We start from the raw sequence: 27,570 nt of genomic DNA on the forward strand, positions 1-27,570 counted from the left end.
CAGCATTCATTTCAATAATAGTTGGCTGTCGACAACAGTTACACAGACAATTAAATAAAGTTTAACGAATGATGATGTCTAGTTTAGCCTACGTGAAATCGTTTCCAACTTAACTCTCCTTACGGCAATCTTGCCGATGAAGAGCTCACAAAGAGATTGGAAATACACAAAGCTATATTCAAAAGTATGTCGAATTACTAGGAAAAACTTGTATAGCAAACTCCATATCCAAAGAAACAACTGGTGCTTTAGTTTTGGTCTAATCATGCATTTCCCAGGTACCTGACGGCCGAACAATAGTATTTTTATTCATCTAGATATAAAGCACCTACATCGCCTTGCTGAATAATTAAACGCACATGGGTACAAGCAAATCTATTCACAAAGAGCAAAATCTTTATTATACACGAGTATTATCATACAATTTCCAAATGCTTGTGCTAGAACTTCGCCTGAATAAGAGTACGTGGAAACGATCGATACCCATCTACGAATTAGACTTTAGATATTACACACGTCTTACTGTGAATTATTATGTAAACTTGTCAATTTGGGTGAACTTTGTCTATGCTCTTGTGTATACATGGTTGGCATTGAATTCAGTATTCCCAGCCCGGCATGGTTCCGAAAGCCGTGCTAAGACTAACAGCTGGCCTCAGATTCCTTTAGACGCGCGGTGCCTTAATGGCCCTCCTGAAAAGAGCATCGATGAAACGCGAGACCTATTGTGTAGGGCCACGAGATGTGCAACGATCCAGCGATTTTTTAAAATACGCAATGAATTATTCACACTGTCTATAACCGACTCATTGTTTCGCTGGAAGCTACGAGCGCTCTGATTGGTCGCCAGCCGAAGCGAGCGATGCACGATTACCGGGTTCATTGTTTCAAGCGAAGTGGGTTCGGGACACCTGTTACATAATGAGTGATTATATAAAAGAGCAGAGTACGGATCACTTGGTATATTAACAACCAACACAGCGTTCAAGAATCACAGCTACAGCAGCACGATCTATATACGACCGGCGAAGACATCTAACTACATATCGTTTGCATTGACTGGATCATCATATCTTCACAAAATACTGCTTTGAAAATGCCTCACTCATTTTTAGTTAAGAAAAAAGATTTCAAGAAAGCTTTGGCCGTGCAATTTGCTGATCGAGGTATGTTCGGTTTCACACAAAATAGTAAATTTCGTTTCATACGCTGGTACATATTTGATTGAAATTTAAAACCGCACGATTTCTGCTTGCGAATATCCTTGCTCCTACGAGGAAGAGCAAAATTCTCGGTTGTCGAAAGGTTGTGGTTATATGCAAATTATCTGGTAATTACAAGCGTTATTAAATTATCCTGTGACTATACTGCATGGCGCGTAAATACAAAAATGATTTCTCTGGCACGCGAATAAGACGCTTGACACCTAAAATGGAATTGTACCAATTCTGACGCAAACGAGCGAGCGCTTCGATTCATCATTCGCAGAAGTTCACAATCCCATTTTGAGCTGGTCATCAGTTTGACTGACTCCAAGATGGCACACTTCGTTTTTAAAGAAAAATTCCTGTATAGATAAACAACCGCTCGTTCCACCAAAAGGATTGCTGTTTTAATATCGATTTTCATTTTACACGCGTTTGCGCTGGATTCGAATGCGTTTAACATAGAACCAACCATAAGACCGTCGAATATAAATAAAATCGGCACCGTTGCAAAGACCGCTTATATTCGGAATTGTATTGAAATTTGGCGCATGTGTAATTAAAATTCGTCTCGAATACAATTTCAAGCAAGTGGACGAAAAGGTGTACTCCGGAGACGTTCCCATTTAGACTTACCCGTTGCATATTTTGATATCAACCGAAGTAAATGAACGAAGCTATTAAATTTAAGACAGAAAGGCTGGATTGATAAATTATGTCAATAAAGTACGGCATGTTTGCACATGGTATAAATTCTGAGCTAAATTTCTTTTCGACTCAAATTAACCGAAAGAATCCGTTTTAATAAGATTTGGAAACCTTTAAACCGTTTCTAAACATGATTGCAAACTCACTTTAGCTATAATAAAATTCATGCTGGTCATCACTAAATTGAAATAGGAAAGATTTATTTGCATATATTATCATGTTAAAATCAAACAAGTGTGCGTGTTCATAAAAAAATGCGCGAAATCTACCTCTATTTTGATCTAGAACGAAGTTAACGGAGATTTCTTACGGTTATATACCTGCAATTTTGCGACTCAAAATTTCCCATCCAGGAAAAAACCGTTAGAACATTTGAACGCATAATTCTGTTTAAATTGTATATTGTAACTTGATGAATAGGGGCTCTTACGTTAGGAATGATTTAATACTTTGTTATTCACTAGACCGTATCCATGAAATAACGAAAAACGTTAAAAATCGAACGTCACTTTACGGAGAACCATCACAGAGCACATTCGGTGTTACCTGCGAGAAATTTTGTAAAAAATTCTGGTTTTAAGTTGTATTTTGCTACGGTTTTGAACGGGGGAGTCTTTCACAGGCGGCAATGGTAGAATACAGCCACGTGTTGGTCAAAAGGCACCCGCTGTGACGCGCACATGGTCGAAACAATTACATTTTGATTGCTCAATTGAATGTGACATTTATTTATAACAGCGCGAATTTCAAAATCGTTACGCACGAGCGGCAAGGGCAATATACTGAGCATGATTCGAGTCCGTTGGAATACACTTATTTAAACATGTTGACGAAATCACGCCTTTCGGCAGTCAAAAATATAGCTTTAAGTTTGACAATGACGATACAACAAACTTAGAATTGAGCATAATAGCCTAGCGTACACAAAATATCAACATGACAACAGTGTCGGTGGGTACAAAAATTCACGAGATTTATATACATCTCAGATTTATGTATACAGCCGTTGTTTTAGACTTATATTAATACAGCAATTAATTTTAGGGTTCTAAAAATTGTTTTGAGCCCAAGTTTGATTTCGTAGTTTATCAAAATAGCCTGGCTATATATACAACTGAACCGACAACATTGAGTATCGAATTGTGCCCTGATTGACAGAGCTAAATGCTTGCTTATTTGCTTAAGTTGAGCAATGGCGCGATTCATTTCATGTTCAAGAAATCGATTGCGAATGATTTGTTGTGTTGATTCAATTCAGCACAGAAGTAAAGTGTTCCGATAGTTTTTTCGTAAAGATTTAGGAAGGAGTATCGGTAAAAATGGATTCACAGATTGGATTTTATCATAATCAATTATTCAACGGCGTGTCATGCCATTTCAACTAAAAAAACGATCGATATTGTTCACAATTTATAGCCAACGACGAATTGTCAGGATTTTTCAGAATTTCGCAAGAACATGTTCATCCATTATTGGTGCTTTCTCATCTAAGAAATCCTATTAACTTAAATATAGTCGCCAAATACTAAGAAATCGAATAAAAAATCATATGCAAATAGAGGCTTAGCTTAATCATAAAATGATCATTAATTACTGATTACTGGCTTAAAGCCACGACAGAAGTTACAGTTTATAGCTAAATTCTATAAACAGTATATCTCGTTGTAAGGAAAATAACGACGTACTGTGGAGAGATATTGTAATATCTAATGTAAACTTTAACATGTGTCAAATCGTAGCTTATAGTTATTGCACCAAAATATACGAATTTCAAGGTGATATTGCGGAATGATTAGACAGCAGATATGGCGGTTGACCATGAAAAAATTAGGAGCAGAAACTATAATCTAGTTATATAGTATACTAGTATATAAACTATATAGTATAATAGTATATAATAGGATAAATATATTGTCTATCATAGGATATGATACACAAGAAATTCTACCTAAGCTGCAAAATTTATGGGTTATTGTGAAACTTCAAATTTATGAATCGTGCCAAATTCACAGAGCGACATCCGCAAATCAAATTTGTTGTGTTTTAACACCAGAAACGTTTAAGCTTTGAAAATGGCGTTATATAGCTCGATTTTAATATCCTTAAGGGAAGGATTATGCATCACCTCTGCCCAATGCTTACCCATGTTTTATTTTATTTCTATAGTGTTTCCCGAGGCAAATCATTACGTTCCGTTCACCCAAGAAGCACCGCAGTTCCTGGCCATCCCCCCACCGTTTCCCGCCTATGCGTTCTTCCGGGAGTACCCGATGCACTGGGTGGCGGCCGCTGGCCCCGTTGGCACACCGTACCCGGTCATCCGCGAGCTCAACCCCCCGGCGAAAGACGCCGTGCGGAAGGAGACTAAGAACGAGTTGAAGGACGAAGACAAGGGGGCCTCGGACGAGAACACGGCCTTCAAATGCCCACATTGTAGCAAGGTCTTCACGCGATCGTGGAACTTCCATCGTCACGTCCTTATCCACAGCGGTCAGAAACCCTACAAATGCGAGGTTTGCCCGAAGGCATTCGCCCTAGCAGCCCACCTCAAGATTCACAACAGAATACACACGGGGGAGAAACCTTACACGTGCGAAATCTGCCAACGAGGATTTGCGCAACTCACAAATCTCCAAAGACATATCCTGACGCACACAGGTCAGAAGCCTCACAAATGCACCTACTGTCCGAAGGCCTTCGTCAGCTCGAGCGATCTCAGACGTCATGTAAGAATACACACAGGGGAACGTCCTTACAAATGTAAACAGTGCACCAAAGCGTTCACCACCTCCGGTAACCTACAGTCCCACATTCTGACCCACACCGGGGAAAAACCCTACCAGTGCAAGATCTGCAGTTGGAAGTTCATCTCATCGAGTAATCTACGCACGCACATGCGCATTCATCACACAACCACGGACAGCCAGCAACGGTCAAACGGCAAAGAGAAAACTCAAACTGTCGATAAAAAGATCAAGACGGAGTTCTATCGAGAAACGAACGCATAAATCCCACAGAACTGTCCTGAATTCAAATAAATAGATCGAAATACCTGATAAACCTTTTTTAAACATTCAAATCTAACAGATAATCTTTCGGAGCAAATATATATATCTGTATATTTGTTTTTATATTCTAGTATTTATCGGATTAATCGATAAAATGAACCCACATTGCTTCCTCCTGTACGTGAACACTAAACTACTTATAAAAAGATGAACTCTATTTTGTAAATAAAAATCTCCCTATTGCAAAAGAGGCAAATGTTTTTGCTTGTAAACAAGCTATATATGTACAAAAACGTTTATTCAACCATTATACGTTGGTCTAAATATTTTATTGTACAGAAAACTATTAAATATTTTATCAAAATTCATAATACATCTTTGTCTTCATTTTTTAAATTATTTTTTGTGCATTTGATGTAAGGAAACAGCGAATATTTCTCATAAAATGCTATCCCCTATCGTAAAGGCATTTGCGATGCTTTAAGCGCTTTTAATGCCAGCGTAAAAGTAGCCTAAAAGTAGTCCAAAAGTATTGTGTCCAGTTTCATGTTGCGGTCTGTGACTGCGGATTCTTGCGAATCATTGTCACGAATCGTAATATGAAACTGGATGCAAATACTTTTGGGCTACTAGGGTAAAAGGCAGAGAAGATTCCATAAGGCGATTGAATGGGTTTAAATGTTAACGTACCCTGGTTTTCGTCACCTGTGCGATCTTTTGTGACGTAATATTTCTGTTGCAGTAAAACTGAACTCTTTTTCGCAAACAGAGCAGTGATACGACTTTCTCAGCTTTTCCAAACCACTCTCCCCAGTCTCCTGTTTCGGCTCTTTTGCAACGGCGGCTCCAGCACTAACCTGTCCAGCGGAACACTGTTTTTCATGTTTTATCCTCTGGAGTACCGTAACAACCATCTTCGTCTCACATACCCCACATGTCCAGTGTTTTTGTATAAATTCCGCCGCATGCGAAGACGCCTCAGCCTCGATTTCACTCCGCAGGTCATTGTAGGTGAAATAGTCATTCACTTTGATCCCGCCCTTGGTCGGGTGTACCGACATGCCTTTCGTGCTGCCGAGAAATCGCGGGCTGTTCAGGTCAACATTACTGACGTCATGGAAACCGGTGACGTCATCCCCATGGTTACCAATATAGAGATGCCCAACATCAGTTTGATGCAAACGTTTAACGGTATAGCTTACATTACAGTCTAGGAATTCCGATAGTTTACTAGATAATACATACTCCAGGTATTCTATATCTTCCTTTGCCTCTTCCCGGGATCCCTCGATTTTCCGTTTTAACAGCATATCCCACGTCGCCCTCAGGTGAATCATAGAAGAGACAAGCTTCTGCGCATGCTCTGCATCCGGGATCCCCAACTCGACCCAGTCGTCTACAACAAGCCGAGTGCAATCAGCATTCGAGTCCACGGTACGTCCGAACAGCAGTAACGTCTGAAATGCAGGCACGCGCATTACTGTCATAATGTAGGGCTTCCTCGTCTCCAGAAGCGAAACATACGACATCAACTCATGATCATTTCGGCAGTCGTCGGAAGCGATTAGACTTGTCTTAGGCCTGTCGTCGGAGACATCTCGGGAAGCTCTCGGCTTATCCTCGGCACGCATGAGGTCCGGTTGACTCACAAAAACACAGGTAGGGTGAAGCATTAAATATTGTTTATTTGTCGTATGAAAAACGTGCTCGGAAACATTCTTAGAGGAATTGTGTTCATCTGGTATCGCCATTTGTGGATACAAACCACAGCAGAGGATGATTTTCAATAAATTTAAATCTCTGAGGGTAAACGAGCGTCGCAAGTTCGACCCGCGTTGAAGTTTATTCAAATCATGAGTTAACTTGAATTCCAGGTCTCGTATATCGGTCTCCGGTCCTTCATCGTCGCTGGATACTTCATGTTGTCCTAACTTTAGCATCTTGGGTCTTCGCGGGCCTTTGACATGTTCCCGCCTTAACTTGCGTAGTTCATCACGATTTTCGCGCTTTCTCTCACGGGAATCGTGACCCTTAATGCAGGAAGATTGAGAGCAAATAAACAATCATGGCAGCCCAACTGAGCTACAGCTCCTGCATAGTTAATTCATGGGCTAGCTACACATATGGGGCACAACTTCTAATTCAGCCCTGTCCAATATTACTTAGTCATAGTCTAGTTCAGTTAATCCTAATCAGTCCAGTTAATTCTAAATCCTCGAGGTTACGATTACGTTTGGATTTAGAATTAGGGTTCACCTAGCAACAGGGTGAACCTAATCTACGACCTAATCCTAAATCCTAATCTAATCTCAAGGATCATGGTTGATTAGAGTTAACCCTAATCCTAAATCTACCCCTAATCCTAACCTATTCTCAAGGATTAAATTCGTGGATTTAGGATTTACTGAACATGAAATTATTACCTTTTTTTCCAACAAGCCGTGGTCATGTAACAAGTCTTGAAACTGTTCCTTCAACTTCACCATTTCATAAAAGCGCTGTTCTTCAAGACCACGTCGTCTGCACCACTTTCTGCTGGACGTTCCCTTGCTACCCTTGACGTGCAACCATTCGTCAAACGCATTCAGCAACGTAAACGGGTCGCCATGTTCGGATTCTAGTGACTGTCGCGAGTTCATGACGTCTGGGTCGTTGCTAAAGCGACGAGTGAATGGGGACTGGACACTCATGGCCGAGGCAATCGTGAGGACTGGGTCGATCATGTGAAATACAGAGCCCATTATCAACATCTTGCCTAAGATATAGTGGCGACACTATAGACCTGTTTTGTAAACATTGCGGACGGACAAACAACAGCGATAACAACATCACCATGAATAACAACAACAACAACAACAACAACAGCAACAACAGCAGCAGCGACAACAACAATATCAACAACAACAACAACTATCAAGAACAACATCAGCGACAACAACACTTTTAACATTACCATCAACAAAAACAAAAACAAAAACAACAACAAAAACATTAACATCACTATCACTAACAACAACAACAACCTTACCTATGACAACGTCAACAGGCAGCTTCGCCAACATTTCACCAATCGGCGTGATTTCCTCGTCGCTATTCAGCGCTCCCTGTTGTCTCAACACGTGGATCGAGTTCTCAATCGAGGACTTGGGCGGTGGCTCGATGAAGGGGAAATTACGTACATCTGGGATGCCGAGGGATATCATCTGCAGTATGATGGAATCGAGGGGAGCACGGTGGATCTCCGGTGTTGAGTATTGAGAGAATTCATCGTAATCGCTCTCAGCGAAAAGCCGAAAACAGACCCCTGGTCCAGTACGACCTACGAAAGAACATTCATATCTTACTTGAATTACCGCCATATGTGTTTCACGAATAATCATTTTTACTGTTGGTTTATTTAATGGCGACTCACAACACGATAGATATTGTAAACAATTAAAGAATAAACAACAGAGAAACGACATCATCTTTGTTCTCGTGAAAAGCAGAAGTAAATATCAACGAATAAACAAATATGGCAGCTCTTGAAAGATTATGCAGTCGTATTAACCGAAGAATTGAAAAGGAGCTGTCCGCCATCTTGGGTATATTGTTCTCGCAATGAATCGATAGTTCCTGTGACTTGAATGCAAAGCAATCGTATAAAACTACTTTTAGGTAAATAAATAACCATCACTTGGTATATCATGTGTTTTCAGTTAATCTAATTCCTAAGAGAAATAAGATAATTGAATCCAGGAACTATTAAGTACTGACAGTCAGAGATCTTAAATCCATACAATATCTCTTTTAAAGGCTAGTTTCCATTCAGGAAAATTCTCCTTTGGATCGGACAGGACAGGAAAGTTTCCTTTGTATAAACGCCGCCTGAGAACTCACCGACAAAGGAAATTTTCCTGTCCGTTTCGATCCAAAGGAGATTTTTCCTAAGTGGAAACTAGCTATAAATCATTTCATACAAATCCATCCAAGTTTAACCTCACCTGCTCTGCCTTTTCTTTGCTCAGCGCTAGCTTGACTTATCCAAAATTCTTCCAGTTTTTGAAGCTTGGTCTGAGAGTCAAAGCTCATTTCTTTCACCTTGAGATTGAAAACAGACAATGAAAAACAGGGCTAATATCATCATATATGCGAATGAAGACAATAAGATACGAAGATTATTTTATCAGACCTTTCCGGAATCGACAATGAAACGGACTCCATCGATGGTCACCGAAGTCTCAGCGATATTCGTTGAAACGATGCATTTTCTGACACCTTCAGGTGCAACATCAAACACCTAAAAAACACAATAGGAAGCCAATGTTTAGCAAGTCTCGTTCTTCGGCGAACGTTGCCAAAGAGATATCACAACTCGATAGGCATTCGTGTCAGCAATAATTAAGGCGCTTGGAAATCATTTTAAAATGTTGGCGACAGCTCCGAAAGGGCCCTTGATGTTTGGTAGAAAAACACTGAATGAAAGGCGGGAAAATCTCAAGAAGAAATTACAAGTAAAGTTATGACTGATTAACTGTCCCGTGAAGAGAACTTTTAAAATTATAATTTGGGATGTAAGTACAGAGCCTCTGAAGAAAAGTGTTGGTTACGGCTCAGATGAGACCTGGAATAAGTACCTAAATGACACGCTAAGCATGGAAATGAGCTTTTTAGGTAGAATTTAACGGTATTTTATGATGAAAGCTAACCTTGTCTTGCTCCTCAATCGACAAGGCGCTGTGCAAAGGAAGAACGATCCATCTTTGAGTCTGCTGTGCATACTCTTCAGCGGCATCAACGACGGCCGATATCTCAGACATTCCGCTGAGAAAGATTAACAAATCTCCCCTTTCGTTGGTTGGATACTTGGTGTAAAGCAGGATAAATTAACCTTAATATACTTTTTGATTCCGTAAAACCCAGGAAAGCGTCTCAAATTTCCAGTTTTCTTACCTTGTTGTCAATCAACTGAAGAACGTGTAAATAAGGTCTAGGATCCAGTCTTTCTGATGCTCGCGATTGAACGACAGCAGACTATAGTAATAAATATTTTGAAATTCTTGACTATTCTTAAACTTCAGGGTGATACAGAGGAAAATAATCCAAGCTAACCAAAGCTTTAAGCATGAATCTATAGGTTTCTCGATTGCGCAGAGGACTGCTCTGAAACATTGCAAGAATGAAATTCGCTTTATTGCCAAATGCAAAATTCTGCTCACCTCTGTTGAAGGCGGCATAAACCGCACTTCTATTGGATACAGTCGACCTGGAACCTATTGTTGACAGAAATTTGTGATTGACGGGCAGAAACTCGAAAAAATCAACATAAACAAAGGAATATAAGTCTGATGACTTGCCTGGATAACCGGAGCTCCAGAGAAATATGAGGCAAACAACCTGTAGAAAAAGGGAAGAATCGCGTTAAATATTTAGAGCCGGAAGCTCTTATAAAACTCTCAACCATAATTTAATTAAATTTAGCAATACACGTGTTATAAAATTTGCTAAGAAAAATACAATGGCGAAACGACATGGGGTCTGGTCTGAAGCCGTGTTTAAAATGTGCAAAGTCTAGGACTATACGTTAGGTCTAGACAGAAGTAGATGTTCACATTGTCGTAAAGCCTGGAAAGTCTGTCTAGGCAAGCCTCAAAGCAAGTTTGAGTCAAGGCTAAAATGGGTTTACGATACAAAAATCTGGATGCTCTGTAGCGGTGTTGAGATAAAAAGGTCTGTAGCACCAGTAGCCGTGTTGAAACAGCTTTGATATATTACAACCATGTCGACGTGATGTAAACAAGCCGAAATGTGTAAGTTTGTTTATATTCTTGCTCTGTCACCCCCTCGACTTACTCGATATTGATGGTAGCGGACATCAAGACAAGTTTGAGATCGCTTCTGGCTTGAACTAGGCCTTTCAAAACCCCGAGAAGAAAATCACCATGAATATGACGTTCGTGAACTTCGTCCATTACGATGATGTTGTATTGAGACAACGAAGGATCCGATGATAATTGCCGTAACAATAGACCTGGAAAATACGAGTTTTAGCGGGAAAAATAGTCGAGTTCTTGGGGGAATTCTAGTTTAGGCGGGAAAAGTTAAAATTTAGGCGGGAATAATCCGAGTTTAGGCGGGAGGAAAAGTTCCAGTTTAGTTAAAAGGGAATGAAAAGTCCCAGTTTAGTTAAGAGGGGATGAAAAGTTCCAGTTTAGTTAAAAGGGAATGAAAAGTTCCAGTTTAGGCGGGAATAATACGAGTTTAGGCGGGAATGAAAAGTTCAAGTTTATAGGCGGGAATAATACGAGTTTAGGCGGGAATGAAAAGTTCCAGTTTAGGCGGGAATAATACGAGTTTAGGCGGGAATGAAAAGTTCCAGTTTAGGCGGGAATAATACGAGTTTAAGCGGAAGGAAAAGTTCCAGTTTAGGCGAGAATGAAAAGTTCAAGTTCAGGCGGGAATGATACGAGTTTGAGCGGGAAGAAAAAGTTCCAGTTTAGTTAAAAGGGAATGAAAAGTTCCAGTTTAGTTAAAAGGGAATGAAAAGTTCCAGTTTAGGCGGGAATAATACGAGTTTAGGCGGGAATGAAAAGTTCCAGTTTAGGCGGGAATAATACGAGTTTAGGCGGGAATAATACGAGTTTAGGCGGGAATGAAAAGTTGCAGTTTAGGCGGGAATAATACGAGTTTAAGCGGGAAGGAAAAGTTCAAGTTTAGGCGAGAATGAAAAGTTCAAGTTCAGGCGGGAATGATACGAGTTTGAGCGGGAAGGAAAAGTTCCAGTTTAGGCGGGAAAACCCGAGTTTGGGCGGGAAAACCAAGCAAGTGCATTAAAAGCAGTGAAATTAATCTATAATGACTCTATGACAACGTCAAGAAACAGTAATACCTTCGGTGAGAAACAGTATTTTTGTGTGTCTTGTTTTGCTTGTTTCAAACCTAATCTATAAAGAGAATTAACATCAAAACCTGCATGTAATCGTTCATTTCAAAACAACGTACTATTATTACTCGGTAAAATAGAAAATGACGTTCAAGTTGTGCGCGGTGATAGTCCTTGTAATTTTACCAGGCTATAAATGAGCTTGTGTTTATCAAACGAACCTGGTAGGCAACGTCTGAGCCATATTCGTTTAAAGTTTCATAACTGACTCGCTTAGCGAGAGATATGCAAGCGATTCGCCTGGGCTGAGTACACGCTATTTGTGAAAAACCAGCGGACAAGAGATACTGAGGAATCTATAAAATAAATTTCATCGCTTTAAACAAAATTTTATAAGTTCATTCGTTTTCACTAAAGCCTTGTTTATATACAACTGCGATATTTGCTTCGAGTTTCTTCTTTTGATGCATGTGAACGAGTAGTAAGTTACGGATGTTGAAAAAAGCACCTATATATCAGACTATCCGTAATTAGTATACACCCGACTATCGTCTATTACAAATCCTACATTCTGATTGGCTACTCAACCATCGTCTATTCGTGATAGTGCACGTTTGGGAAAAATTCGCTCGCGCGACCGTATAAAATTGCATTAATTAAATTATTTTTCGGTGTAATTTTGCGGTGTATCGATTATTTCCTCGAAATTAATATATCTATGTACAGGGTGTATACTAAAACAATTAGACAACTCGCCTTCGTTGACTATTCGCTCATAGACAACTCGGACTCGTTGTCTAATTGTTAACTATTCGCTCGTTTACATCCATGAAAAGACGAAAATTGCAAGGGTAAACCAGTGAATTTTAAGTGTGAACGGGGCTTCAAGCCGAAGTATTTGATTAAGGATACGTCATATAAGCTTACTTGTGTTGATTTTCCACAGCCAGTGTCGCCAGCGACGATAACCACCTGGTGGTCTTTGACGTGCTCTACGATGGTGTCTTTAAACTGGCTGATGGGAAGATTCGCTTGGTCACTCTTCAGTTTTTGTAGTTTAGCGAACTAAAATAGATCAGTGAACAGTTCAGAACGCAATACAACAAGCGCTGACCTCCCAGCCAAACCTTTGACAACGTCTTGCCATTTCAAAATGAACAAAGTCAAAGTGTTCAATAATATAAAACAGAGGAACGTTTCGTGGCTAAAGAAATGGTGTTTTCATTTACGCACGGCTCCCTACCCTGTAAAAATAGAGATCCTTGGCCCTCCTACGGCAGAAAATAATCACGAACACTTTTTAGAAGAACACTTTTTTACAAAGAAAAGGTAAAATCGTACTTTCTGTTTTTGGCTGAAGTCCAGGTAGTAAAGAATGATCGACTTGAATTCCAACAAGTCATTCACGGTCAAAGAATTCGTCTCATCCCTCTGTGTGCCACGGTAATCAACTAAAAAGTTTTGAAAGTTCAGAAAAAAAGATTGTTACCCTAAGGAAAAGTATGAACAAAGAAGTTGTAGTTTAAACAAACAAACACAAACTCACAACGTTTTTACATTTGGATCTACTGTATTATTATTTTTTAAAAATGTACTCATTCAGAACTCCATTCATTTGAATACCTTTGCCTCGTAGCAATCTTTTCAATGTCCTTGCATCTTTTGAGGCAAGTGCAATGTTGAATTTGTATCTTTTATCAAATGTTTCTGGTAATTCAAGCACTGAAGATTCTTTCCCTACAACAGAAACAAGTCACACAATTAAAGAAAAAGTCAACTTATTGTGATATGCTATTTAATTGGCACCTACTGCACTTGCAATGCTCTTCCAATATGAAAAGAATATCTTTGGTCATTATACATTATAATATCTGCAATGATCGAGGCTGGGTGATCCATTACTATAATTTATCACCAGCTTTAATTAACTCTTGTGAGAGTAATATTAACACATATAATCCCTTTTCAACCCCAAAACACACAAATTTCAAAACCCAGCATAAGTGCAGTTGAATTCAAAAATTATACATATTTCTTCATTAAGTAATACTTTTTTAAAATAAGTTTGAAATCTAGGAGGCAGAATTACTCAAAAGCCTGGAATATGCATGAGCCTGGATCATTAATATAGTCATCATTCATATCACAACACAAGTTAAATGCCTCTAACTTTTTTCTCCTTGTCTGGGCCTTTCATTCCTGCCAACTTCTTCAATGGTTTTTAATTTTCTTCTCTGATGCTTTTGATATCGCTCAAGAAACAACCAAAAATCTTTGTAGCGATCGCTTCGTCTATACAAAAATGTTGTATTTTTACTAAAAATAAGGTAGATACTCCAACAAAACCTATTGATGCAAGATTGCTGAAAGCAGCCAGCCATATATCTTACCAACAGCAATCCTAGTTAGCAATTAACACATGATCCGTAACTTAATCATCAATCCCAATCTTATATAACCTCAGATTAATGAAAGTGTGACATATAGAACAATAAGAGGACTAGAAGTCCCACTTTAGTCTGAGACTTTTAATGCAACTGCCTTAGAGAATAGAGCATGTCAAACTTTGCATGTCCTTCTGACACTGACATTTTTTGGCATTTTGGCTAATAAACATGCTGTACCGGTACTGGGTATTGTGGCTGATCTGCCTTTATTGCATATTTTTGCATAGAGAAATGAGGCATTTCGCACCTTTTAGTAGCCATACCAGTACTCTTATTATTTTATAATCAATAGCAACATCTGACCTAAAGCAATACCTATTGGCTATTGCAAGCCCGGTTGTATAAAACTATTTAACTACATTTTGCATAGTTAAATCCTAGTTAACTCAGAAATACACAACTCTGATGATTCTGTCCTCAACTACAGTTAAAAGTATGTTGATTGATTCTGAAAGCTTCATCTTACTAAGCAATCGAAATTAGCAACAGCTGCCCAAAGCCCATAAATGCCGATTAATTCACCCAACCTTTTTATAACATCATCGTCAGTAAAAAATACGTCATCTAAAGTGTCACGATGAGATTTCCAGTCAATATCAACATAACGACTCCTTGAAACGGCCATATTTAATATTATTCCCTAAAATTTCGTCTTACCCAAAACTTCATGTAAGCCTATTGCCACGAATTGTACATATTGTTGCATAAATTATATAGTTCTGTGTACCCAGGCATCACCTTTAAATTGGCAGGCAGGCAAAAATTCGCAGAACTAAGTGTTTAAGGCCGATTTACATGCAATGAGTCGTATACGATTCTTATCCTGACGTATCAAAACGATTGCAGACGCCACTCTGTCTGTTCATCAGCTCATAACAAAATTTAAAATGTGACATCTTTACACACATTTATTAGAATACATACGCCAGTATACGAATCGATAACTTTTGCCCAAAATCATCCCTAGAAATAGAATATAGACGCATCATCACTATTCAAATTCACTCACTACACTTCAAATTCAAGCCAGGAACAGTTGATAAAAAAATGAGTCAACTATCGGTCCTCCGGCAGGAATCGAACCTACGCTTTTGTGATGCCAGTGCAATGCAATATATATATATATATATATATATATATATATATATATATATATATATATATATATATAATAATATATATATTTATATTTTTATATTATATATATATATATATATATATGTATATATATATACCACACCAGCAGCCATTCTTGAGAAAAAAGACTATAGGAGAACACATGCACCTGTAGCTAAGTGTTCGATCACTGCACAGCAGAGCCGATCAAAATGTTGACAGGTTCTCGGAGAACACCGTGAAATGTGTCTCAAATAGGTTTTAGGAAAATGTAACTTCTATTGAAAAATATTTAGCTACTTTTGAGGTCAAATCAACTGTTTAGGTATTCAATAATTCAGAGCAGATAATTGCAGCATTATATTAACAGATGTTTTTTACTGGTTACTGAAGGTTTGAATAGAGAAATATTTTTAAGACTAAAGAAATATTTCTCGCTATAGACATCCCAACATTTTTTCCATTGAATTTCGATAATCAAACTTAGTTTCTCTTCAGACGCCAAAACGTCGTTTCCTTTCGTTCATAGAAACGGGGATTTCTCGCAGGATTGTAACATTCACTTTTACTGTGTTCTTCTTCGTCAAAGTAAATTAATATTTTTTAAAAACAGCCTTTACAACTTGGCCATACGAATTGCTTGTGAGTAGTGAATTTGATTGCCCCCACCTGAGTGGCCGCCGAATGCAAGCTGCAAAGATTGCAACGCTATTTGAATTTATATACCTTGCTTGTTTCAACAACATTTATATAGGCGCATGCCTTTTTGCTTTATGTCATAAAATCCGCAAGAAGAATTTTTTAAAATCGAAGATAGTAATAGTTCTCTTCACAAGCGTCCATGAATTTCGAAAAAAAAATAATGTTGGATAGATGCCAAATGAAAATGAAAAATGTCAGTGTTTTAATTTGTATTGTTTTTTTTAGGTAGTATCCTAGGAAACGATTGTAAATGACTCCGCAATGCTTATTTGCCAGTTTGAATGCAAACTTTGTTGCGATCGAAAACACGACAGACCGTTACTGCGAAAAAAAGTCTCAAGGTAGGCCAGAACGAATTTACAACACATCATATATATGTAGTTAATTACTAAGCCTATATAAGAAGTAAGAACGTGGAGGTTTAAAGGGTCTTAATTTCGAGTGGAATTATATACACTTCAAATTCAAGCAAGGAACAGTTGACGGAAAAATGAGTCAACTATAGGTCCTCCGGCAGGAATCGAGCCTACGCTTTTGCGTTGCCGGTGCAATGCTTTTGTTCCTGGTTTGAATTTGAAGTATATATAATTCCACTCGAAATTAAGACCCTTTAAACCTCTAGAATTTACCTACATCGAGTGAAGTGCCAAAAATCATAACTGATTTACCCTCACCGATATAAGAACATGTGTATTTCTTTAGTAAAGGTGTTTAACGGACAACGGTTAGGCCTTTAAATTACTCTTCTAAAAGTGCGGCATATAAAATCATTTGGATTGCATAAGTCAATTGTTAATCCGGCGTAATTTGTTGTCAACATCTTAAACTCCCTATAATAAAAAGAAGGGGACATGCAGAATAATTGAAATATAACTTTGATATTGAAAGACATACTGCATGAGGATCATATCATATATAGATATAATGAAACGTAAAAATAATAATAATGAAATAATGCTAATAATGAAACGGGAGTTCTCGTAGCCTGCGCGCAGTCTCGCATATTCCCATACAGCCAATGTTTTTTTTAAAGAAACAACCTACACTCCTGACTCCACTGGCAACTCACGTTCGAGTCGAAGATGCATTCTAATTGCATGCTTGGTTACGCTATTAACTATTTATGTTGTTATAGCAATTCTACCGAATTTTCAAGCATGAATAGTCAAAACTTTAATAATAATAATTATATTTCAACAGGAGCCCATATCACCGAGGTGTTTTTCCATGGGGCCCTGCAGAGAAATAGCGGGAAATATTGTTCTCTTACCAGAAATTCTATATATATGTATATATGAGATGATAGTTAACGACACAAGGAAGAATTCCGAAGTCTGATATATAGAAATCGCTAGCCCATATAATCTGATAAATTATTTACAAACGCTGCATGCGTATTCTGAGCGTCCGTCCTATTTCGATCGGTTTAATAGCAAATCACTTAAACTGAAAGTCAAGACCGTCAACTGATTCCATCTTCGCTTGTATATATTGACAGCAAATCGTCTTTTGTTTCATATATAGACAGGCCAATCTTAAAAAATGGCAAAGTTAGATATCAATTACAAGCATTCCAGACGCTTGGGAGCCATTCGTACAAATCCTGGTCCTGAGCTACCGGCTTTGTCATTGCCTTCTCTCAAGCGGAAGAAGGTTGTGCAATATAGAGGCGAACTATATAGAGGTCTCACAAAGCTCATGAAACACGAGTTTAGAATATTGGTGGATGATAAATCAACCTGTTCTCACAAAAGTGCAAGTGTGGCTTATCGTATAGGTTTAAAAGAAAACCGGCTGCTTGAGCATGTATCAACTTTCCTAAATAATAAGGGAGGCAAATTGATTTATGGTGTTTTTTCATGTGGAGTCGTTTGGGGTGAAAAAATTTCGAGAATGGAATTTGTTAAAATTTGGCACTCAATCGAAAAGAAAATCGACGCCATGGTGTGGCCTGAAAACGTTTCTAACCATCGCAAGTATTGGCATGTTGTTTTCATACCTGTGAAAGATGAAACTCCTCATTCGAAACTGTATATTATAGAAATAAGTGTAAAACCATGTGATAAAGGGATATATTTTAACGAGAACGCTGGGGAAGTTTCAACTGCAACCGCCCCTGTCGTCCATGTTAAAGGTAAAAAACTTTTTTCTAGAACATGGGTCTATATATATGCAAAAACATTGTAATTAGAATTAGATTTTTTATTTTGATGAAAAAGACACCCTTAATGGCTACTCCACCCCCGAAGGCTACTGAGTAGCTACTCCCCTACTTTTTTGGTATAAAATCCGTTTCAAAAATCGTATTTGTGATATACATTAAATATTCGTTGTTTAAAGGCGTCCATGAGAATGTATTTACCAAGTGGTTTGAAGCAAGTGGGTCTCATAAGATTGCTGAAATGAAAAGCAAGTATAAAGAGGAACTGGAAAAGTAAATATCATTTCCTATTAAATACATTTTATTATCTGAACATTGGTGAAGGTCTATGCACAAACGTATACGTGTAAAATTGTTTTCCCGAGCCAGTCAAAAACCACGTAGGTTTAATTTGGCCAATCTTTAAGTTTTGTAATCTTTTGTTATTTCAAATGTGCGCCTTTTTATACATATGTAATGTTCTCTCCAACACTTAAAATAAGTTCTGACCATATTTACTCAGCTAAGTGATGTACCTATGTACCTATATATGTACAATATAGTCTTCTCGATAACATTATATTAAATAGTTATTTTATAGAATATATATATATATATGTGTGTGTGTGTGCAGTGTAGGTTGATAACACACAAGTAGGTTTATATATATATATATATATATATATATATATATATATATATAATTTTGTGCAATCAATTAACTTTTTTCTAGGATGATTAAAATGCCTAACAAAAATAATCACGGAGGAGTAATATGGCCTGTATATAGTGTATATCTATACAAATTTCTCTCATGACTAAATAAGCATTTTTTATTAAGGTTGGAATGGGTGGAGAGTTCTAATACTGTTCATGAACACGAGAAAAGCGTTCTACCTCGTTTGGAAATTGTATGTAAATTTGGTAAAGTGCCTCACACCGAGGACATCGTAAATTTGTTTGACAAGGAAATCCTTGCTATCACTGATTATAAAGAACGTAAGTCTATTTATTTCTGCTTCAAAAGTACTTAAATATTGAATTGTTTTTAGATAACTCATATCATTGTACTTCCTTCTTCTTATATCAATTTTGAAAGCTTTTCGTGAGAACGAAACAAAAACATACAACTTTTAACCTGCAGGAATCGAGCTTTACACACTATACCAAAGATAAATTTCTCATATACCAAAACTAAATTTTTGACCCATGCATGGTGGCTTGCTTTGAAAAATGATTTAAATTTCTAAATATCAAATTTGAATATATATATATATATATATATATATATATATATAATATATATATTATATATATACACCCGTTTGCAAAAACGTTGGCCGCAGATAGATATATAGATAGATACCCGAAATCTAATTAGAATTGCATATGTTGTGTAATATGATTGAAATCCCATGCAAATGTAATCATATGCAATTCTAATGAGACTTCGAGTATCTATCTATCTATCTATCTGCGGCCAACGTTTTTGCAAATGGGTGTATATATATATATATATATATATATATATATATATATATATATATATATATATACGCCATAAATTTTTAATTTTAAAGGCTCGAAAACGGAGTGGTTTGAAACCAATATACTTGATGAAAACTTTGAAATGAAAGAGAAATACGCGAAAAAATTGTCAAGGTAACAAATGAAGACTTAAAACCAAGTCGTGACAAAAAACGTCATATTATAGAGATAGGTGAATTCAGAACACATAAGTCCCTTAAATCTTTTAGCTACTCATGCATTTTTGGCTATGTGACAAAACACCCTCTTATTACTCGGGCTACCGTAGGTAGAGCGAGTTGAAAAATGGGCTTGGTTTTTCCTTTTCCGTCGCGAGTTTACGAAAATCACGCGTGGGCGGCACGAAGTCTTCGAACGAATCGAAGTCGTCCTAGGATCGTTTCTCACGAACATGCCATAACACCCAAATGACAGCCTGTCGATATGTACTGAATGACAGTAAAAAATCAGAAAAGCCACAGTGCTAAAATTACAAATATAGTCATATTTACTATAGGGTACAAAGTAATTTAAGTCGCCAAACGCCGATCGCAAAAGACGATCATGCGACGTTTTGCATTGAATCAAAATCCCTGTTGACAATCACGCCTCCATGCAATTTAAGGTTAGAATGGGCGGAAAGCTTTAAAATTGTTGATGCGAAAGAAGAATGCAAAGAACGTCATTTAGAAATTGTTTTCAAGCTTGGCAAAGTACCTCGAACCGGTGACCTCATTGATATCTTTGGAGAAGAAATTCTTCCTTTAATTACCTATCGTGAAGGTGATTTACTTTGCTTAAGACACTAGTTTAAGCAAGCTAGTTGAGCTTCAAGCATATGTATCTGCCTTTGCAAACGCTTATCTTATTGCATATTAATTATATAGATTCACAGCATAAGTGGTTTGAAACAAATGTTCTTGACGGAAACTCTGACATGAAGATGGAATACAAAAAGAATTTGGCCATGTAAGACAAAATTTTTTCCCAATATATATAATCAATATTTTTAAAACAGTTAATAACCCAGTCGTTTGATGTTCAGGTTAGAATGGGTGGGAGATTTTATAATCGTCGATGCTGACGAGGAATGTAGTGAACGTCATTTAGAAATTGTTTGCAAGCTTGGCAGATTACCTCGTACCAAAGACATCGTAAACATCTTTGGGAAAAAAATCCTTCCGTTCATAACCTATCAGGAAGGTGAGTAATTGTGATTGGATTGTAGTTGTGGAATCAGTAGCACATCGTACTTGTCATAATGAGTAATGACAAACTGGTTTATTCTATAAAAACTTTTATTACGACAAATTTGTTTCGTGTTGGTCAGTCGAACTTCTAAGTCGAACAAAATCTTGCTTAGGACAAAATTTTGCTTGTACAGTGCGCTCCCCCTCATTCCGTTAAAATGCCCCCCCTGAAATGTTAACAGACACAAATCGAGATCTCGATAACATATAGGTCGCGCGTAGGAATGGGCAAAGGTACGTCAAGAATAGTGTGCTGGCACGCGGCCACAGTTTAAGGATATATCCTTAAACTGTGACGCGGTAGCAATTTAATCAGGTCGATGTCATCGATGACGCTATACGCCATCAAATCGTGTGGACAATCTTTTAATACTTCAGCGGTTTTTGTCTATTTTAGGACTCGAATTTCAAACTTGAGTTCGACATTATTCCATCATGAGCAGATGATGCTTATAGGTCACCGACACTTTGAAATGTCAAAATATAAATGTTAAGTAATTAAAATCCCATGCACCCAGCTAATATGGCTCGCGATAAAATATAATTAATTTAGCTCAATAAATTACATTAACCTCATGAAGCGCACATAAAGCTTCAAGAAACGCATACTGAAATTCTTGAAGTTGAAACAGCAAATGTTTGTATGCATAAAGCTGTTGCAATATATGTCAACTACTATTAAACTATTGCGGTTGAAAGTAAAAAATATTGCGTATCTCGGATTTCAAGTCACCCTGTCATAGATCCCTAGAACCGTTATTTACTGAAAAGAGATCAGAGGGAATTGCATGACCTCAGTTATGCTATCAATAACAAATTATACGAAGTCTACAATACCGGACAATAAACCTGCGTGATGAAATCATGAAAATACATTTTCTATGGTAAAACATTCATTCCTGGGGCCAAATCAACTGTTGACTGTTATTAAAAACAGGTGCAGGTGTTTATTGTAAATCGCCACTTACCAACACCACAAAGTAGTATGTTGTTATACAAGGCCGACACACACCGGACGCGATCCGCCAACGCAATTTTTCCGAATTTTTCAGTTTTCAAAAGCTGCTATATTTGACAATTTTGATATATTCTTAGTAATTACCGATTCGTACCGTATTTTGACTGGTCTGGTACCCATACTCTCTCAAAATGTTCTTTCAGAATTAAATTTATTTATTTATGAAAATGAAAAATTTGCGTCGCATTAGCGATTGCGTCCAGTGTGTGTGGGCATTCAGAATTCAAGGGTTCTCTATAGGGCCAAGTCCGCGTATAGAGAATTATTTTAAGACTGAGAGAATATTCTTATTTAGGATATCTCATGCAACTACATTTTTTCCCTTTGTCTCTGAACTTCGACAAAATAGCTAATTGCTCTTCTCACAGCTGAAAGAAACAAAAAGCATCGATGATACGAACAATATCATTTTCGTCTTCTTTGTTTGCATACAATTTTATGTTTCAAAAGTTTTTTATAGCCTTATCAAAATGAAAATATCGCGCGGTCGGTACAGGTCCCTGCATGTTTACTTCTGTATCCTAGGAAACTATGGAGCTATAAAGTTAAACAGCATGCGTAATGTTTAATCACTCATCTTCCAAACTTTGGTGCGAAGGCAGTTTATGAAAATCCCAGTACGAATAAAAGGGTTTTAAGCTAGGCCCAAACATATTTTCATTCCTACAATTAGTAATTGGAAACAGCAGATTTGATATGTAACTAGCGTTCCATATTGCTTCGTATTCATTCGTGCTTTCTAGTAAAAGGGTGAGGGCAGTGCAACCAACCTTCACCTATTCTGTTTAGCAAAACTCATCTTATCCATGAAACGATGTATTTTCGATGTACGATCTACTTATTGTTCGGCGCTAAATTTATACGATAGACTGCTGCACGACAACGAGTTTCTTTTCTACTATATTTAAAGGAGTGTATTTTAGTCGTGGTCGTCGCGTTGTCGTCATGCATAGAAGCTTAAGCCCTCCAATGTACTAATAAAATAGGCTACGTATACAAACAGCCACAGGATAAATTAAAGGTTTTTTGGCGGCTCTGCGCTTTCCTCCATTTAGTGGTTCCATGGGAGCAATAATGTTTAATGGGATTTAGTAAAGTCCATGAAAGCCGGATTGCTACTGCTATCTTTTCTATCGTGAAAATTTTCACATTTTAAGGGGTTGTTTTGTGTGGTTAGGATCGTAATCCTTTTTCAATTAAGTTTTCTTTGATTTTTTTACGTTCATAGACCAAAATATGAGCACGACAGTACTGACGAAACCACGCAATGCTAATGGTTTGGGTGTCCTGAAAATCTCCCGGACTGACGCTGTTCGTCCTTATCGCAGCTATTTAAAATGTTCACGACGAGTCTCATCAGTTCCTCCCATATCCACGGAAGTCAAGCTTTCTAAAGGCAGAAAATACATATCGAAAACTGAAGAGGCCACTCAAAACCACGTATTTGAAATACTAAAGTATGATAAAACCCTTCCTGACAATAGCGTGGCATATCGCATAGGTTTAGAAAAGAACCAGCTACTTAAACATGTATCTTTTTTGCTAAATCGTGACGGTGGAATATTAATTTATGGCGTTCTTTCAAATGGAATCGTTTGTGGAGAAAAAATACGGAAAATCGAATGTCGCGAAGTTCGTCAAGTGATCGAAAATAAAATCAAAAGTATGGTGTGGCCAGAATATTTTGATCATAGGAAATTTTGGAATGTTGAATTTATAGAAGTCAAAGATGAAACTCGCTTGTCGGAATTTGACACGATCGAGTTTGTCATAAAGATTAATGTAAAACCTTGCCGTGAAGGGGTATATTATAACGTTACCAAAACTGAGGATGCGAAAATTTCAAGCGTAATAGCTTCTGTCGACTATGACAAAGGTAAAAACGACTTTAAAATAAAGGTTATTCCGAATAGATTCATTGCAAAAGGTTTCTAAAAACGAGTTATAAGAACAAATATTATTGTCTTACAAATTGTTTTTAAAAGAGCCACATATAATTTATATTTATATTTATTTAGAGTACAAAGAGGAACTAGAAAGGTAAATGTGCTTTCTTATACAAGTGAAAATTACTGATGCTGACGTCACGGGACGGCCAAAAAAACGCCGGGGTTATCACGCGCTAGGGGATTTTGCGGGTTTTAATTAAGGGTTGTCGAAATAGAAATCCATTTCTCAGTATATTAAGTCAATTACATATTTATTATTTTTTATGAAACTAGTCGAAATTTTGTGATTATGTTTAGTTTTAAGACCTACAGATATGTCACTAATTTAAAACCGAAATAAAGTAGCTATATTTCATGCAAGAGATATCAAGTTGTTTCAACCAAGAAATGGATTTTTATTTGTCAACTAGTCCAAGTCCTTTCCCGCGACACCTAGTAAGATAAAAAAGTCCATTTATTTTGGCTCATTTATTTTGTTTGTCTTACGATTTAACTGAATATTTTCTAAAAAGGCTGGAGTGGGTGGAAAGTTGTAATATCGTCAATACACACGGGAAAAGTGATATACCTCGTTTGGAAGTGGTATACAAATTTGGCGAAGTACCTCATCCCAAGGACATCGTGAATTTGTTTGGCAAGGAAATTCTTGCTGTAATTGATTATCAAGAAGGTAAGTTACCTTAAAATACTATATATGTATATATTAAGGTCTTTTTTGTAAAAAAATATGGTCCCTTTTTGAAAAAAAATAAATACGTTATTATTTTACCATTTAATTCGGTCCGGATTGAAAAATATTTTTCCTCGGTTTAAAAAACGTCCCTCAGCCTGCGGCCTCAAGTAATTTTTGATACCTCGGGGAAATATTTTTCTATTCGGACCTCACAGCCGGTAAATAACATATATATACCTTACAAATTATGTATTTTATAGTCTCGAAAACGGAGTGGTTTGAAACATATATACTTGATGAAAACTTTGAAATGAAAGAGGAATACGAGAGAAAATTGTCAAGGTAGGTAACTATGAAGTATTAAACCCAAGTTATGGCAAAAAAGTTAGTAACAGATATGTGGATTTAGAAATTTCCAGTGCCTCAAATCATATCATATACAGCTAGCCTACCTCTCTTGACCGTCAAATGTGACAAAACACGATCATCTAAATATTTCTTATCAATGTTTGCCATAAATTTAGATTTTATTTGTTCTTTTTACAATTTGTCAGCTTATCATGGATTGAAGATTTTTACATTGGTTTCGACAGCGAAGAAGAAAATACGTGGCAAATTTACATTACCTACACTCAAAACGAAGCACCTTCTATGGTCGAATTAAAGAAAATATTTGGTGTTAAAATTGCCTCGTTCGTGGATTTTATCAAGGGGAGCTCAGTTGAACCAGCCAGTCAAAACAAAGAAAACTTGGACAAAAATCCTGAAGGTAACAAAAAATCACTTCTTCAATCCGGATTTCTTATAGGACCAAGATCGGGAGATGGAATATACACTGAGGCTGATGAAAAGAAGCCGTGTGGCACCGTTGGTATTCTTGCTGCCCTGTTTAATCCTCCGGAAAGACACTGCGTAATCACCGCCTATCATGTTGCTTACAAAGAGGTATTGCCGGATGACATATTCGAAGCACATAAAAAGCTAAAGAAAGACTGTTCTGATGGCTATACGAATTGCAAAGATGTAATTCACAAGTTTAGAGTCGGAGGAAGAATTGAACGTGGCAAGTTTTCTTTTGGCTTATACAACGAGAGACACGATATTGCTGTTATCAAACTACAAGGTGATCTAAATTGCGAGGATGCCAATGAGTACCTTAGCCTAAAAGGCATTGAAACAAAATTGGCTAGCAAAAATGAAGTGGTCAAAAGGTTTAAAGATATGGGTGGACAAGTGCCTGTACGAAAATTTGGTTCGGCATCGAGTGGACGAAAAGGAGTTCTTTTTGCAGTAGATGGCAAAGAGTTACAGGGTAAAATGAACAAAGGCTTTTACAGAATACGTATACAGAAAAAAGATGACGAGAAGGATGACGAGAAGGATGACGAGAAGGATGACGAGAAGGATAAAAAAAAGTCTTTGCAAAGAAAGGTGATTCAGGGTCTTTAGTGTACATGATATGTGACGGCAAAAAGATACCATTCGCCTATATAAGCAACGTGCATGACGACATCTATTACTGCCAAAACATGGAATTAAGTTTGAAAGCAATACGTTCGGCTAAAGATAGCTTCTCTATTTACCCTTGCATTGGTAAATGTGGTTCAAATAACAGTTGATTATGTTTGAGTGCAAATCGATGAGAAGCATTATAATATTGTAATAATGTATGTTCACAGCGATTTAGTAAATAGTTTAAGTCTATGTGTTATAAACTTTACCCAGTAAATACTATACTATATAGGGGGAATAATTATATAATACCCCGCCATGCATTAAAACAATGCGTCCCAGCAAATAAAAAAACTGCACAATAAAACTTTATTAAAATCTACATGTATGTGTGTATGAATAATACAGTATGCTTAAAGGAAAATAGAGTAAGGGGCTGTTTACAAGAGCCTGGTTTCCCCGGATTCAACGAAACAGCCCCTAGAAAAAAGTTGACCAACAGTATTCTATAGTTGTGCTGGGAACGACACAAGGCCCCTTTAATAGAAAAGCAATTACCGGTATCTCACATTCTCTACAATTATCCATCTGATAAAATAATCATCATAGGAGAGTGATTAGTATTTGCCAAAGGCTCGATAGCATTTTATGTACTTTAACCAGATAATCCAAACCAAATGTTCACTGGAAACTTACAACACCAACTTATTAAAAGCAATCCTAATTTACAACAATCCCAAAGCCAGATCAATACCGATCACAGCTCAAGACTGCTGGAACTTATCTAACCCATATTACTAAAGCAAAAAATAGTATATTATACAGATTTATACTAAAGTCAATCAGAAATAGTTCGATACGGACGTACTAAAAATTACTGAAATCACATAGCCTCATATCATCAACGCAACCCCAATTACCTGCAGACAATTTGAAACCCATCGATCTCAAACCTAGATTGCTGAAAGCAGAAAGCCTCGTTGGGCAACTTGGGCACCAATAACCAATACAACCAAAAAATGCTAAAGAAATTTGACCAAGACTCAGTCTCACATACAAAAAATTGCAAGCCATTCTAACCTCTTTATGACATCATCGTCGGTAAAAAATACATCATCTAAAGTGTCACGATGAGATTTCCAATCGATATCAACATAACGACTCCTTTCGACGGCCATATTGCCAGAATCCCCCAGTGTTTTACTAGACTTCATGTAAGCTTCGAACATTCTAAACTTGTAACAAAATTGTTCCAAAATGTAGCAAGCGTGGGAAAAATCAATTAGAACCTTTTCGTGAGAAAAGAACGTTTTGGTTGGGAAAAGAACATTTCTGTGGGAAAACTTCGAATCGAACGTTTAGCGTGGGAAAAATTGCTATAAATTAATCAAAAGATGTGTTTTCAACGATGAATGGAGGAAATTTCATGATATTTCGGCCAGGAGGTGGACGTATTCCGTTCCTCACCCCTACCCTGCCCCTGGTCAAGCCCCTAGTACAAGAAAATACAAAG

At 37.3% G+C, this 27,570-nt stretch overlaps 2 protein-coding genes across 2 annotated transcripts; one reads left to right on the forward strand and one right to left on the reverse strand.

Annotated features, from left to right (window-relative positions):
- Positions 1–955: 955 nt before the first annotated feature.
- LOC114525938 (zinc finger protein 239-like) lies at positions 956–5,294 on the forward strand. Its single transcript, XM_028547399.1, has 2 exons — positions 956–1,166; positions 4,080–5,294. Exons 1-2 carry the CDS (start codon positions 1,097–1,099, stop codon positions 4,919–4,921), a joined length of 912 nt encoding a protein of 303 aa, XP_028403200.1. The 5' UTR covers positions 956–1,096; the 3' UTR covers positions 4,922–5,294.
- Positions 5,295–5,310: 16 nt separating this feature from the next.
- Positions 5,311–27,235, reverse strand: LOC114525896 (probable ATP-dependent RNA helicase DHX34). Its single transcript, XM_028547357.1, has 17 exons — positions 27,138–27,235; positions 13,954–14,075; positions 13,407–13,520; positions 13,125–13,234; positions 12,711–12,848; positions 12,005–12,139; positions 11,790–11,844; positions 10,754–10,931; positions 10,258–10,297; positions 10,120–10,173; positions 9,854–9,934; positions 9,610–9,765; positions 9,093–9,200; positions 8,905–9,001; positions 7,950–8,240; positions 7,345–7,676; positions 5,311–6,951 (listed from the first exon to the last, which is right to left on the reverse strand). The coding sequence occupies exons 1-17, from the start codon at positions 27,233–27,235 to the stop codon at positions 5,623–5,625; spliced, it is 3,438 nt and encodes a 1,145-aa protein (XP_028403158.1). The 3' UTR covers positions 5,311–5,622.
- Between the last annotated feature and the right edge of the window lie 335 nt (positions 27,236–27,570).

The sequence above is a fragment of the Dendronephthya gigantea genome, unplaced genomic scaffold (genome assembly GCF_004324835.1).
Source record: "Dendronephthya gigantea isolate DGI-Jeju-01 unplaced genomic scaffold, DenGig_1.0 000036F, whole genome shotgun sequence".
Taxonomy (NCBI): Eukaryota; Metazoa; Cnidaria; class Anthozoa; order Malacalcyonacea; family Nephtheidae; genus Dendronephthya; species Dendronephthya gigantea.

Coding starts and splice junctions, on each gene's coding strand:
- LOC114525938 (XM_028547399.1), top strand. CDS start 1,097: ATGCCTCACTCATTTTTAGTTAAGAAAAAAGATTTCAAGAAAGCTTTG. Junction 1,167..4,079: donor CGTGCAATTTGCTGATCGAG/GTATGTTCGGTT, acceptor TTATTTCTATAG/TGTTTCCCGAGGCAAATCAT.
- LOC114525896 (XM_028547357.1), bottom strand. CDS start 27,235: ATGGCCGTCGAAAGGAGTCGTTATGTTGATATCGATTGGAAATCTCAT. Junction 9,766..9,853: donor TTCAGTTGATTGACAACAAG/GTAAGAAAACTG, acceptor CTTTACACCAAG/TATCCAACCAACGAAAGGGG. Junction 7,677..7,949: donor GCCTGTTGACGTTGTCATAG/GTAAGGTTGTTG, acceptor ACTATATCTTAG/GCAAGATGTTGATAATGGGC.